At 34.5% G+C, this 16,029-nt stretch overlaps 2 protein-coding genes and 1 pseudogene across 3 annotated transcripts, besides 1 other annotated feature; 2 read left to right on the top strand and 1 right to left on the bottom strand.

The window, feature by feature from the left end:
• Window positions 1-7,388: 7,388 nt before the first annotated feature.
• Window positions 7,389-8,256, bottom strand: NCS57_00482900 (uncharacterized protein; the record flags this gene model as incomplete). Its single annotated transcript, XM_053054776.1, has 3 exons — window positions 7,389-7,673; window positions 7,734-7,904; window positions 7,972-8,256. The coding sequence occupies 3 exons, from the start codon at window positions 8,254-8,256 to the stop codon at window positions 7,389-7,391; spliced, it is 741 nt and encodes a 246-aa protein (XP_052916936.1).
• A 340-nt stretch (window positions 8,257-8,596) lies between these two features.
• NCS57_00482800 lies at window positions 8,597-9,624 on the top strand (annotated as a pseudogene). Its single transcript has 3 exons — window positions 8,597-8,709; window positions 8,777-9,286; window positions 9,351-9,624.
• Window positions 8,597-9,624: a sequence feature.
• Window positions 9,625-14,162: 4,538 nt separating this feature from the next.
• Window positions 14,163-15,850, top strand: NCS57_00482700 (MFS domain-containing protein; the record flags this gene model as incomplete). Its single annotated transcript, XM_053054775.1, has 2 exons — window positions 14,163-14,268; window positions 14,328-15,850. 2 exons carry the CDS (start codon window positions 14,163-14,165, stop codon window positions 15,848-15,850), a joined length of 1,629 nt encoding a protein of 542 aa, XP_052916935.1.
• Window positions 15,851-16,029: the final 179 nt, after the last annotated feature.

Genomic DNA, 16,029 nt, shown 5'->3' with positions numbered 1-16,029 from the left:
AGTGCACCAAGCGCTGGAGGGAATGAGCACCGTGTATCCGCGGTAGGAACTTGAAATAGACCGTGACTGCCTTTCGATTCACTGGAAAAGCAGGGGTTCATGCTGTTGGGGTCATGGGTAGGTTGCTGGGTATCTAATCGGCTTATAACCGCCAGTCAGAGCAGGTCGTGGACGTGGAAAAGTTGTCTGCCGGACCGGGCGTTTAAGCACTCATGCCGGCCCTGCGACAACTCTAGCCTAGCCTGTCCATGCAAGGTACTCCAGCAATAGGTGCACTGGCGAAGTAGACCGGATGAACCAGCGTCTGGACAAAGATGCCGTCTTTTTCGTCCCAGTTGAGAACAATGGCCTCCGGGAGCATGATCGGCAAATGCGATGGCTCAAAGATTAAGCAGTGACAAGAATCCTCTGCTAAAGATAAACGATCACCAGATAGTCTAGTTGGTTGTTCTGACGTCAAAACTCGCCGGTTAGTTAACCCTCCGGTCAGACCCACTTGCTCGGACATTGAGACCGGCCAATTTCATGTAAGCGTTTCATAGCTTGCAGCTGGGACTAGACATAATCAGGCAAGTCGAGCCGCGGCTCTCATCCATGACTCCATAGTCACCGGGCTTGTATTGTGGTGCCGATGAACGGTCAGGAACAGGAGAAGAGCCCACCCAAACGAGATACGCTTAATAAATGGCATGCACGTTTCATAGGATAGGTACTTATCGCTATTGCAGTCGCCCGCTTGGAGAGAGCATCTTGTCCTACCCACCTGCAGCCTCACTGATTATCCACCACCATACGAGACATCTGTTGAAATGTCCGAATCAAGTCTGCAGCTGAATCTCACAGCCCCTAATGGTCGGCAGATATCTCTTAATCGAGGCCTGTTTATTGATAACAAGTTCGTCTCGTCAACTAGAGGCGAAAGCTTGAGGCCTATCGATCCCACGTGAGTAACCCAGCGATGATGGGGAGTTAAGTACCATGGCCTTCATCTGCTAATGCAAGATAGCACTGAGGCAGAAATCTGTCAAGTCGATGCGGCAAATGCGGACGATATCGATCGCGCTGTCAAAGCAGCCCAGCGAGCCCTTAATAACCCGTCATGGCGCGACATCTCGGGCACCGAAAGAGGGGCGATGATGACCAGGCTCGCAGATCTGATGGAACAGAACCAAGAGGTTTTAGCAACCCTCGAATCTTGGAACGCCGGCGATATAAGGTATAATAATAAACTATATATATTATTACGGCGCATTAGATACTTAGTTTTAGGTTATTTTAGAGGGTTTAAAGAGCTAGAAGGATTCTAGCCTTAGTATTAGGCCCTGATATGCTTAGTGGTTAAGAATTAATTAATTAAATAAAGAAGATATAAGGTAAGGGATTTTTATAATACTCGCTTATCTATGATACTCGCTTATTATATATGTTATATATTATATATTATTATTTTTTAATAAAATACCTCTTATTATTAGGTAAGGCTATTTATTTAAATTATTTTAATTTATATATATTATATATATTATTATTATTTTTTTAAATAATTATTAAAATTATTATTATTTATATCTTTATATAATATATATAATAAATAAGTATTATAATTATATAAGTATTATAAAAATCCTAATCTCTAAGCTAGAAATTATAATAAAAATACTATAAATTATTTAATTAATTAAAATTACTTATTATATTTTTCCTTAGATATCTTAATTATTACCTAATAAATCCTTATATTATAGCTAAGCTAGTTATAAATATTATAATATTAAACCCTTAGTTATATTAATCTTCCTTAATTATTATATCTTAATAATTTAGCTATTACTTATATATTAATATTTATTTAATTAATTATTTATTTTCCTTTTTTTATTATTATAATTCTTTTTTTTTATAACTAGGTTTTTTTTACCTTTTAATACTAATTAAGTATTTTATTTACCTCCCGAAGGTCTTTATTCTTAGTAGCTAGTAAGGTAACTTAATATATAATTATTTTTATCTCTTTCTTAAGAGACCTTAGGGCTTTAAAGATTAACTCTAGGGAGTTATTTTAATATTTTTTAATTTATCTTTTAAGGTATTTAGATTAAGATTTAGCCTTAAGTATAATCCTTAGGGTCCTTAAGACCTAAGAAATTAAGGGCTTAGATCTCTCCTTAGTAAGTATTAGAGTTTATAGCTATATATTAAGCTTTAAGATTATAATTTTTAAATTAAGAGAAATAAGCCTAGCTTTTTTAAAAGCCCCCTTAATATTTCTCTTTATTATAATAGCTTTATATATAATATAAAAGGCTAAAAAGAACTTAGTCTTTAAAATATAAGTTATAAAGTATTTATTAATTATTTTATTTTTTAATTATAAGCTTATTTTAATATATTAAAGTATTTAATATTAAAAAGCTAAAATAAATAAAATAATATATAAAATTAGATAATTTTTCTTTTTTATAATATCTCTTAAATTTAATATAATAATAATTTTTATAATTATTAAAGATTAAGAAATAAAAGAAATTAATTAATTAATTAATTATATATTAATTAAAATATTTAAATTACTTAAGATTAGTTTTATTATTAATCTAATTATTTTAAGTTATTATAATTATTTAATTACCTAAGAGGTTATTATTTTAGTATTAATTAATAAGGTAATATTAGCCTATATTAATAATAAATAACTAAATTACTTAGTTTTTTATATTAATTATTTAAATAATTATAATTTATTTTTAATTTCTAAGTTATATTAATTTTAGTTTTAAATACCTTTTTAAGCCTATAATAATTATTTTATTTATAATTATACCTATAAGGAAATTAATCTTATTAAAATTATAGATATTATTTAATTAGATATTATACTTTGCGATTATATTTATTATAAGCTAAAACTAATTATAAATAATAATTAGATCTTTATATTTAGCTCTTTAGTAATTATATTTCTAAAAAAAATATATTTTAAGCTTTTAATATTACTTAATAAAATTTAAAGCTTAATATATATTAATAAATAATGTATATGTATAGCGAGTGCACCGGGCAAGCGAGTGCACTACTTGTATTATTACCTAAAAAGAGAAAATTAAAAAATATCTTAAAATTTGAGATCTTACTTAAAATTAATAAGATTTTAGTAAAATACTATTTATATATTATATAATTTTATATAATTCTCTAAAAAATTTTAAGGAAATCCTTTATAAGGTAGTTTAGAAATAACCTTATTCGCACTGTATACTTAGCTATTTCTCTATAAAGGGATTTTTCTAAAAGTCTAAAAAATTTATTTTAAGACTTTTTAAAATTTTAGGTTTATAAAAATACTTTTTTTATATTTATAGCTATTTTATAGAAAAAGTTAGGAAGTCTAGGGTAGTCTATTTTTTGCAGTATAGTATAGTAGTGCACTCGCTTGTCCGGTGCACTCGCTATACATATACGTTAATATATTATAATTAATAAATAATAAATTAGTTATTTCTTTTATATTATAAAGCTAAGGGGGAAATCCTTATAAATTTAGGTTAAGAATAAAATAAATAAGAATTTATTTCTTTAGATTAGATAGCTAATATAATTTCTAGATAATATCGTATTAAAATTAAATACTATGCTATTAATAATATAAGGTATAATAATAAACCTTATAGATAGTTATAGCTTATTAAATACTTAACTTAGGGTTATTTTATATAGCCTAAAGGGTAAGAAGTATTCTAGACTTAATAAAAGCTTATAATATTCTAGGTAATTAAGAAATAATTAATTAAATAAAGAAGATATAAGTTAAGGGATTTTTATAATACTTATATAACTGTGATACTTCCTTATTATATATATTAAGCTAAGATATATATATTATATATTTATTTTAATAAGTTTAAGTAATATCTTTATTTACCTTTATATTTAATATTAAGTATTAATATTAATTCTTTTTAAGTTTATATAACTTTAATATTAATTCTAAGAATTAATTTCTATAATATTTATAATATTAATAACTCTTATTTCTTAATATAATTATACCTATAGCTATATAGCTATATCTTAGCTAGTTATAAGACCTTTATAATTTCTTTATTTAATATAATAAAAAGTTTTTATATTTATTATAAATATTATAATTTATATCTTATATTAATTACTTTATAAGTTAAAAATATTTTAATATTTCTTATTAATAAGATCTTATTATTTATTTAGATTTTTTTAAAGCTTATAAATCTTTTTAATAAGGTTATCTTAGTTATATTAAAAGATATATTAATAAATATTAGTTATATTAGTTTAGTTATTTAATTTATAGTTTTTAAAAAAAGTAATTATTATAACTTCTTTAATATATTATTTATTTATTAATTAATTATTAATTAGCTAATTAATTAATTATAGTAATTATTATTAATTATACTTAAACCTCCTCTTATAAAAATAATAAAAATATAATTTTTTAAGATTTTAACCTCTTTAATTAGCTAAGATATAACTTATTTATTATAAATAAAATTAACTTTAAGTATAAAGCCTTTATTATTAAAATTACTAAGATATTAATTATAATAATTTAATTTCTATATTAAGTAATATAAAGTTATATAAAAATAAGTATATATTAATATTATATAATTATATTTATTATAAACTTAATATAATTATAAATATTAATTAAAATTTTTTATTTATTTTTTTAATAATTATAATAATATAAAAATATTTTATAATTTATATATTATTTAATAAAATTTAAAGCTTAATATATTTTAATTAAGAATATAATAAATAGTAAGTAATTAATTAATTATATTTTTAATATTATATATTTAAAAATCTTTTTATAAGTTTATAATAAAAATATATTAAATATAAATATATTTATTTAATAAAAAAACTTATATTATACTAAGTTATTAAAAATTAATTAATAAAATAAAAAATATTAATTAAAAGATTTTTATATTTTTTACTTATTTATATAACTTATTTATTAAGTATATTAAATAAAACTATATTTTATATTATAATTTTTTATATATTTCTTAATTAAATTATTTTATAAAAATTTTTATAAAAATTTCTTTATAAAATTAATATATTTTTTAATAAATAACATTCCTTTTATTTTTTAAAAAAAAAGCTTTTAAATAATAATTAAATTTAAAATCTTATTATATATTTAAAATCTATTATTTATATTAAATATAATATTATATATATTAATATTAAGTTATTATTATATATTTCTCTCTTAAAGATATATTATAATAGCTTATTAAATATATTATACCTAGTATTATTATATAATACTTCTTAATATATATAATAAGATATTATAGTTAATAATTTATTTAAATTTATAGTAATAAGTAAATAAAGATACTAAAATACTTTAATATATAATATTTCTAAAGGCTATAATATATTTCATAAGTAAGTATAATAGATAAGCAAGTATAATAAAAATCCCTCACCTTATATCTTCTCTATTTAATTAATTAATTTATAATTACCTAATATATTAGGCCCTAGTAATAAGGCTAGAATACTTCTAGTACTTTAAGCTATTTAAAATAACCTAAAATTAAATCTCCGACGGGCTACTATTATCTATAAGGTCTATTATTAGACCTTATATCGCCGATAGTAAGGTATTTAATCTCGACGTAATACTATTTAGAAATCATATTAGCTATCTGATCTAGAGGAATAGATCCTTATTTACTTTATTCTCGACCTAGATTCGCGAGGATTTCCCCCTTAGCTTTATAGTATAAAGGAAATAGCTAATTAATTACTTACCGACCGCGACGCGCTACCCATTGGCATATATTAGGCTTTAAATTTCGTTAAGTAATACTAAGAGCTTAAGATGTATTTTTTTCGGAAATATAACTACTAGAGAGCTAAGTATAAAGATCTAACTATTATCCGTAATTAATTTCGGCTTATAGCGAATATAATCACGAAGTATAATATCTAATTAGATAATATTTATAACTTTAATAAGACTAGCTTCCTTATGGGTATAATTATAAGCGGAATAGTTATTATAGGCTTAGAAAGGCATTTAAAGCTAAAATCAATATAGCCTAGAAACTAGGAATAGATTATAGTTATTTAAGCGATTAATGCAAAAGGCTAGGCGATCTAACTATTTATCATCGGTATAGGCTAATATTACCTCGCTAACTAGTACTAAGAAAGTAACCTCCTGGGCGATTAGGCTATTATAATGACCTAAAATAGCTAGACTAATAATAAGACTAGTCTTAAGTAGCTTAAGTACTTTAATTAATATATAATTAATTAATTAATTAGTTCTTATTATTTCTTAATCCTTAATAGCTATGAAAGCCACTAGTTTATTAAATTTAAAAGATATTATAAAGAAAAGAAAATTATCTAGCTTTATATACTACCTTATTTATCTTATCTACTTTAGCCTCTTAATATTAGGTACTTTAGTATACTAAAATAAGCTTATAGTTAAGAAATAGAGCGATTAATTAGATACTCTATAACTTATATTTCAAAGACTAAGTTCTTTCTGGCCTTCTATATAGTATATAAGGCTACTATAACTAAAAGAAATATTAGGGGGGCTTTTAAAGGAGCTAGTTTTATTCCTCTTAACCTAGAAATTATAGTCTTAAAGCTTAATATATAGCTATAGACTCTAATGCCTGCCGAGGAGGGGGCTAAACCCTTAACCCCTTAGATCTTAAGGACCCTAAAGACTATACTTAAGGCTAGATCTTAGTCTAAATACCTTAAAAAACAGATTAAAAGGCATTAAAATAGCTCTCTAAAGTTAATCCTTAAAGCTCTATAGTCCCTTGCAAAAGGAACAAAGGCTATTATACATAAGGTTACCTTATTAACTACTAAGGTTAAAGATCTTCGAGAGGTAAATAAGATATTAAGCTAGCGCTAGAGGGCAAAAAAGACTAGACTATAGCAAAGAGGGGTAATAATAATAGAGGAAGGTAGGCAAGTAATTAATTAGATAGATACTAATGCGTAGGTAATAGCCGAATCATCGAGGAGTAGTAGTCGAGGAAGGTTAGTCGGACTAGGTATTTAGCGCTATGGTATATGCGGTAAGCCCGGCTATAATATAAGGACCTATTAGGCAGTAATTAAGATATCTAGGGAAAAGTATAGCAAGTAGTTTTAATTAATTAAATAGTTTATAGTATTTTTCTTATAATCTCTAGTAGGAAGGTTAGGATTTTTATTATACTTGCTTATCTGTTGCACTTGCTTATGAAATATATTAGCTTTAACTACATAACTATATATAAGTTAAGTATTAGTTATCTCTGCCTAATCGTTTTACCGCTTATTAGTTAAAGATCTTTCTTTGTTACTTATTTCTTCCCACGGAACTTGTCAAAGGCTTCCTCTACGGACATGCCTCCACGAATGGCCTCGGCGCACTTCTCATCAGCCGAAACAACAGTAGGGACAATTTCCAACACCTTCTCAGCCAGATCGGAAGGTAAGACAACAACGCCGTCTTTATCCGCAATTATGTAATCGCTAGGGTTAATAGTGGCCTCTTGAATCGATGATTGTAGCTGGACAGAAACGTTGACCTGCGAGGGGAAGCAGACGGCACCGCCGGCCGTTGTTCCGTGAGTTCGTGCAAAGAGCTAGCAGATGGGTCTTAGTTTCGCACGCAAACGAGAGGGAGTTTATATGCTTGGGCTTACAGGGAAGTTGAGGTCGCGGTGCTCTTGAAGGTCTCGGACGGATCCATCAATGACCACGCCCGCTGCACCCAGGTGCTTGGCTCTTAGCGACATCAGGCCCCCATAACAGGCATTGATATGGGGAGCAGGTTGAGAGATAAAGACCACGGCATCTTTCGGGATTTGATCAATCTGATTCCTCTCTGGTTAGCTGGGACACATTCTACGTGGCATGGATCAAATGACTTGTAGCACGTACATAGTTGCCCTTGACCTTGGGAGCAGACGTGTTAGACTTGGGCTCAAACTTGACCGTGAAGGCAGGGCCGACGATCTTGGTGTCGCCCATCTGATATTCAGGCGAGTACAGATTGATGCCCTCAAGAAAACCACCGTGGGCGTGTCCTAGCTTGGACAGGCCATCGGAAATCTGGTCAGTGTCAGTGAGAGCTGGCCACATACGCATTTCTGGTATAGTGGGTGGACTTGCGTCGCAGCTGGACCACTGCTTGAGGCGGTTGATGATTGATTCCGTGGAAGACATTGTTGCGATGATGATGGTAACCGAACTGTAGCGTGGTGCCCCCCTCCAATGGCATATTTTCTTTGTATATAAATTATCGAAGGCTGTATAACCAAACCACCCATAGCTGAGGCTTCCCGACAAGGATCAGAAGTGGATGGATGCGGGGACTCGGCCTTTGCCCGAGGACTGATGACCATGACTCGGTCATAACCCCAACTCCACACCGGCATCAACCCGAGCAGGGCGGAACCATGTCACACCCTTGCGGGTTGTCTGTATCGGTTTGGGAGACGTTGAGAAAAGACGTCAACACCAAGGCATAAACAACTGATGCCACATCATCAACCACCATTCACAGGCAAATTTACCACATTGGGTCGCGAACATGGCTTCGTTTCCGCAGAGCAACCGTACTTACCAAATTCTGGATGCTGCATCCAAGGGTGGCTACGCCGTGGGAGCATACAATTGGTAATATGATGCCCAATGACTGAATTTCGAGCCTCCGCCATTGTTAATAGTTCTAATTCTTATGCAGTTACAATGATGATGGCGTCATGGCCGTGATTCGCGCGGCCGAGGCTGCCAAATCGCCCGCCATCATCCAAGTCTTCCCTTGGACCCTCAGATTTCAGGGCCCTCACTTTATTCGATATGTCATTGAAGCTGCCCACACCGCCAGTATCCCGATCGCAGTCCATCTAGACCATTGCATCGAGCTAGATGACGTCGAAGCCGCCCTCGAACTGCCTTTTGACTCGATCATGGTCGACGCCTCGATCTACGAACCAGCCGAAAACATCCGCCGCTGCAAGGAGATTGTCCAGAGGGCGAACGCGAAAAACATCGCCATTGAGGCCGAGATGGGCCGCATAGAGGGTGGCGAAGATGGTCTTCCTACTGTTGACCTCGACACAATCTTGACTCAACCACATGAAGCGCTCGAGTTCGTTCGAGAAACGGGTGTCCAGTTCCTCGCCCCGTCTTTTGGAAATGTTCATGGTAACTACGGTCCAAGCGGCCCAGAGGCTTTCTGGAAGCTCCCTCTGTGAGTTCCCACAGCACCATATCAGCTGCATACTTTGTGGATGTGTTGAACTGACAGAGCGCAGTTTGATGGATGTGCACAAATCCATCCCCGATATTCCCTTAGTGTTGCACGGCACTCACGGTGTGTCTGATGATCAATTCCGCACGACTCGTGCGTATGGCATGGTCAAGGTCAACCTCAACAGGACAGTACGGGACGAGTACACAAAATTCGTCACAGACAATGCTGGCAGATTGGAACTTACTGTCTTAAAAATAAAAGCAGTGGAGGTGTACCAGGCATCTATCGAGAGGGTTATGAGAGACGTCCTGTACTCTGCTGGCAAGGCCTCGTAGATGAAGAGAACCAAGCAGTCGACAAGAGCAAGATCCGACTTTGTTCCCGTTGCCATGTCTCGCGCTGCATGCTTTGAAACCTCCCACTTAGCATAATGGGGCTTGGGCCCATCTCGTACAGCCTATAAGGATTAGAAATACTATTCTCCGCTAACTAATACGTACCTATGCCCCTTATATCACCTATTCCACTAAGGATCATCGGATCTAATAAGTCTTTATACAAGAAGGTCATCAAGTGGCAACATCTCGACTTACATCCCCTTAAGGCCCTGATCAGGGTCAGCAATCTGGGAGATCCCTGTCATCAGGTTTTCGGTGTAAATAAATGAGGGGACGCGCTTTGCTCAATTTGGCACTAATTCTAGCGGGGGATATAAGAATTAACTATCTCAATTGCATAGCTGCATATAAACACCGCTACCTTTATGTACTAAGCTAGCCGGGAGCTTTGGGTTGCCTATGACGGTAACGGGGATATAGATTATACTGATTTTCGTGACTTAAATTGATATACTCGTGAGGGGGTGAAATAAGGCGATTTATAACTCTTAATAATTATTAATAATATTGGTTAAAGATAAGGAAAATAAGGAAATTATAAACCTAATTAATAGTAATAGCCTCCTCGAGAATAAGGACCTTCTGCGCTACTTTATAAAAGAAGATAAAGTTATCGCTAACCGCTATAGGGTTTTTATTTTATTATGCTTCTTTAGAGTTATTAGAGAAGAGAGACTAAGTTAGTAAGGCCGCCGACGCTATTGCCCTTATATTAATTATTATCTTATAAGAGACTATGCCTCGTGGCTACTTAAGGGGGATAATAATATATTTAAGTACCTATTCTATATATTATAAGCCCTATTTTAAGACCTCTATTAGTAATTAAGGATTAATACTTCTACTCGTAATAATAAGTAGATATCCCTCGAGTAGAAGTTAATAATCCTATTATAGATCTTTATATATAGGGAGCTATAGAGGAATATTACTTTTCGCTTTTATATTAACTAAGGAATTATCTTAAATATCTTCTATAAACTCTTTAAACCTCTTCGCTAATTATATATATATTTTATTATATAGCTAATAAGTTATCTTCTTAATCTATTAGCTTTTATAAAATTATCCCTAAAAATAACTATATTTAATAGCGCTATTAGAGTTATAGATAGTTATTATATACCTGCCTATATGCCCCGGAAGTATTAAAAGAGATATTAGTCTAGGAAAAATAATATATTATAAAATATCCTTATAGTAATTAATTTCAAGGGATTTTTTATATATATACTTATAGGCGCTAAGGGTTTTATTAATAACTCTTTATTAATCTAGATTATAAAGACTATTAACCTATAAATCCCCTTAGTATACTTCTTTATAGCTAATACTAGGTTTAGCTCTAGTTAAGGTATCTTAATTCCCTTCCTAGGGACTAAATATTATCTTAAAGATTAGAAAGCTATTAATTAATAGCTATAAAATAAAAAAGAGATATATAACCTTTATTATGCCTAGCTTTAAGTTATTATAAAGTAGATCTTTAGTTAAGTAAAAAAGAAATTTAAGATTATAAGGTATAGCGCCGCAGAATATAATATTTAGGATTAATAGTATATTATCCTTATAGTTACTAGTCTATAGAATTTTATCTTAGGAGATAGCCTCGAGCCTAATAAGTATAATCTTAATCTATAGATATACCTAAATAACTTCCCTTATGCTTAGGTAGCGATAAAGGTAGCTAAGAGGCACGCGGATAATTTTATACTGACTTAGATATCCCGTGGATTATATATAGCGATCGCGAGAGCGACTTAGTAGAGATATAATAAAGTATTAAGAATAAGAAAAAAAGAAGGAGAAGAAGAAGCTAGAAATTATTATTAGTATAGAGGTAATAGAGGCGAGGAAGCTATTAAGATATATAATAGCGGCGAGAGCGAGGAAAATAAAAGAGGTAAGGAAAGTAAATAAAGAGAGGGGCTATAGCGAGGCTAAAGGCGGTAAGGGGTAATTTAAAGCTATAAAATTAGGTTTATAATAGCTTTATTAAAGTTAGTAATAAGGTACCTAAATTAAGGTTAATTTATATAAGAAAAGCCCCCTTAGTAAGTATAATACTATATAGCTTTATCTTTAAATTATAATAATTATATAGCCTTATTTATAGCCTTATTCTACTAGGCTAATTTAGCTCTTAACCTAGGCCTTCTTTACCTTTACTAAACTAAGTATATTTTATATTACTATATTTCTTATTTCTTTAAATATTGCGATTGCCCTTATAGCATAAGGTATATTATATACTTCTCTAATAACCTCTAAGTAGTTATTAATAGCCCTCTCTAGATCCTCTAACTTAGCTACCTATAATATAATAGAAAGGCGCCTTATAGAATCCTTATAAAGAAGCTCCTTTAATTCCTCTATTATAATTATACCTTAGCCCTTTGATTTCTTCCTTAATAATAATAAAGTCTATATATAATACTTAGAGATAGTAGTATATTATTACTCTTATAGGCATATAAAAGAAGGAATTAATCTTATTACTAGTATATAAGATGTGCGAGGTAATATAGGAATTAGTTATAAATCCCCTCCTTTAAGTAAAGAGTCGGGAAGTTATAAGGAATTAAGAAGTTAACTCTATAGCTAACTCTATAGTAGACTATTTAATCTATTCTTTGCCTCCTCTTTAATATTAACTTTAATTTTATCCTCTTTTTTTTTTTTTTTTTTTTTTATTATTATCAGCTATTAGGGTATCTAAATCTTAAGCTTTTACTATATTTCTTGCGTGCCTTCTCTATGCCTACTTATCTATCGCTATGGTAATAAGATAATTTACCGGTGGGTTATTTAAGAAGATCTCCCCCTATAAATTAAAGGAGATATAAGGACTAATAAAAAGTCTATCGCTAATAACTTTATTCTTATAATAAGGATTCTTATCCCTAACCTTCTTAGCGTTAGATTAATTTATATAAAGCCGCCTAGTATCTTTATTATACTCTATGCCTAAGAGGTTAATAGTATTATAAAAAATATATTAGAATCCCTTTAGATTCCTTAGCTTATTCTTTAATATCTTATATCCCTATATATTAGACCCTTATCTCTCTTAGAAGCTAGGAATAAAGCTCTCTAATATATATCAATATAGTATAACTTTATTTATATTTAATTCGCCGTCTCGATAAGCCTCTAAGAGCTTCTAAAGGAAGTATAATATCTGCTTATTAGTCTAATGCTAGCCCTAATTATTATAAAGCTATGACTCAGCCGGCTGCATACTTAGATCGCGAGGGTAGGTGGGCGGTATCTCTAATTCCTCTTATATAGCTAGTAGCGATTAAGGACCTCGTTGGGACTACTGATAGGCTCGTGAGAGCGATATCTCTTTAATTTAGGTATATTTTCTATGAGAATCGCAGGAATAATACTCTTCTTCTCGAAAATTGCGTCTTAAAGCGTTGAAATTGAGCTTTAAATGCGATGTATTTACCTCCTTAAGATCATAGCCGTGATGACTTCACTATGACCCTCTGGCACGTGGGGCAGGGCGGTCAGAGCCATCGCCGGTTGAGGAATAGCTATGAATATGACGGGGTTTTGGGTATAAGACGGTGGCTGCGCTAATTTTATGCGATAGGATGTCTTTCCTGATAACCGGGATCAGTCAGAACCCAGTCCCTGATCTGGGCCTAAATCATCTTACACGGCAGTGCGCTCTCAACCCATTAGATCACAGGTGGCGAAAAAACCCACCTTTCAGCATTTCTAATCCTTACAGGCTGTACAACTCGAGGCGTTAAACCTTGGCCCTTGACCGGCCAAATCCCGTAGTGCAATCCTTTAGCGTGAACAAAACATTCTCGCACGCTCTCAACCCCACTCGCCCCTAATGAGATTGAACCCCGTGGGCACGACCCATTCGTTGACGCTGATACCAATAGCGCCCTAATATTTTTCTGGGGATTGCCCTAACTTGCTGGGGCCCCGGAATGTTGGCACTCGAATGGGATAGGCCGATGAGCAAATGCATAATCCGGCAAATACGGAACTCATAGCGCAGGCGGTGTCAGCAGTCTAAACACGGGCCGGCTCGAGTCTCAAAGAAACAGGATTGTTGAGAATCAAGAGAATCAAAGCAGAGTTTTCAACTCTGAAGCTCCTCAGTGAAGTATCTAGATGAGCTACTGAGATTCATCTGTCATTTTCGCCTTACGTACTGGGAGCTAGGAGTACTAATCGCCGAAACAACTTGACCCTTGCACACGCGGTTGGCGAGCATCAGGTTCCAACAGGGGCCGGTGGCCATTTTACTTGTGCCCCAAACAAAACCCTCCCTTAGGTGGGTAGGTGCAAGGCCGGACGAGACCCATCCAACGTACGACCAAAGACTCGTTGACAACCCATTAAAGTAGTTGTTCCTCCCGACTATATTTATCTTGGTCATTCCCTTCCTTCTGCTTCTTGACACGGGTCGCCCACATCAAACCGGCACAAGCCCAACTACGAGCAAGATGCCCCTAATCGACAGGACTGTGTACGAAAAGACTCCGAAGCGAGCCATCTCCTTCAGGATCCTCTTCTACTGTATAATTCTATCCTTTTCAGGCGCAATGCATGGTTAGTGTGGGATGCCCTTAGACCCTCGACATCTCCATTGACAAACAACCTCTTCATAGGATTCAACACTGCCAACATATCTGGCGTCCTGGCCATGAAGCCCTTCGATTCCCAATTCGAACTTGACAAAATGAGCGATGGCGAGCTGGCTAATTGGAAAGGCTGGATCACATCTGTGCTGATTCTTGGCTCTTGTCTTGGCTCTCTCACATGCGCACCTGTTACCGACAGACTGGGCCGCAAGCCATCCCTGGCCTTCTTCTCTGTCCTATTCGTTGCATCTGCAGTCCTCATGACCGCCAATCCGGGCCGATCGAACGGAAGGATCGAGTTCCTCGTTGGACGTATCCTCTCAGGCTACGGCTCTGGAGCTGCGAGTGTCATTGGCCCTGGCTATATTGCCGAGATTGCTCCCCAGTCCATCCGTGGTGGCCTGACTGCCCTCTACAACGCCAATACCATGCTGTGTGTTGGCCTGGCTTACTGGATCAACTATGGCTCGTTGCAAAACATCAGCGCGGACACAAACACGCAATGGCAGGTGCCAATGGCCGTACAAGCTCTACCTGGAGTGGTCCTGTTTATCGGCGTGTTCTTCCTCCCCGAATCGCCTCGATGGTTGCTTAGCCGTGGAAGAATGGAGGAGGCTCAGCAATCTCTCGAACGCCTACGACGTCTGCCGCGCGACCACCCTTTTGTCCGCCAGGAGTTTGATGGCATCCAAGCAAGCCTGGAAGTACAGTCTGGCAAGACCGGCACCATCAGCATGGTCAAGGAGATGTTTGGTCCAGCCATCAGAAAGCGCCTGTTCATGGTCATGATCATCCAGGTTGGCTTCCAGTTTTCTGGCGGCAACATCATCACCTACTACAACACTTCCATCCTGTCATCTATTGGACTGACATCCCGTTCCACCAACTATCTATTTTCTGGTATATATGGCCTGGTCAAATTTCTGGCTGTGCTGGCATATTCTCTCTTCCTCGTTGATCGCTTTGGAAGACGCATGGGCCTTTTCATTGGCTCAAGTCTCATCATCGGGTCTCTCACATACATCACCGTCTACCTTGCTGTTGCGCATCCCGAGGCAGAGTCTTCGACAGGTCCCGCTGGATGGGTTGCCGTCGTCTGCATTTACATCTTTGCGTTGGGATATGCTACCTCGTGGGGTACTGTTCCTTGGATCATTAACGCCGAGGTGTTCCCCACGAGACTGAGGTCCACTTGTATGGCGACCTGCGTTACCTGGCAGTACTTGATCAACTTTGCGCTTTCTCAGGCACAACCGAACATGGTTATTGCTATGCATGCCTGGGGACCATTTCTGCTCTTCACGCTCTTTACGACTCTCATGACGATATACTGCTTTTTCGCGTACCCCGAGACAAAGGGTTTGTCGATGGAATACATGGATGAGCTGTTCAAGTTGCCTTGGTACAAGATAGGAAAGGGTAGTTTTGCTGTCTTGGAGGCCCAGGCTCTCGCCCAGAGCACGGCGGGAACGGAAGAGAAAGGAGCCGAAGACTTGATTGGAGGCAAGGACGAGATCGAGGTCGCATCCAAAGCGTCGCCGAGGGCGTAAAGTTTGCGCCTTCCGGATGTGAGAGAAAGAGGCCGCAGTCAAATTGTGTAATACCTAGAGCAGCTTCTTCTTCACTTTAGGAACTATGGCCAAGTGTCATCCTTGTCTTTATCCCTCTTCTTAAACACTCATTCGGCATAGCTATTCATACATCTCACCTTTGGTAGCCTCAGGGGACA

Source organism: Fusarium keratoplasticum, chromosome 3 (genome assembly GCF_025433545.1).
Source record: "Fusarium keratoplasticum isolate Fu6.1 chromosome 3, whole genome shotgun sequence".
NCBI lineage: Eukaryota > Fungi > Ascomycota > Sordariomycetes > Hypocreales > Nectriaceae > Fusarium > Fusarium keratoplasticum.
Note: the sequence above shows the minus strand (reverse complement) of the source record. Positions and strands in the feature narration are given on the sequence as shown.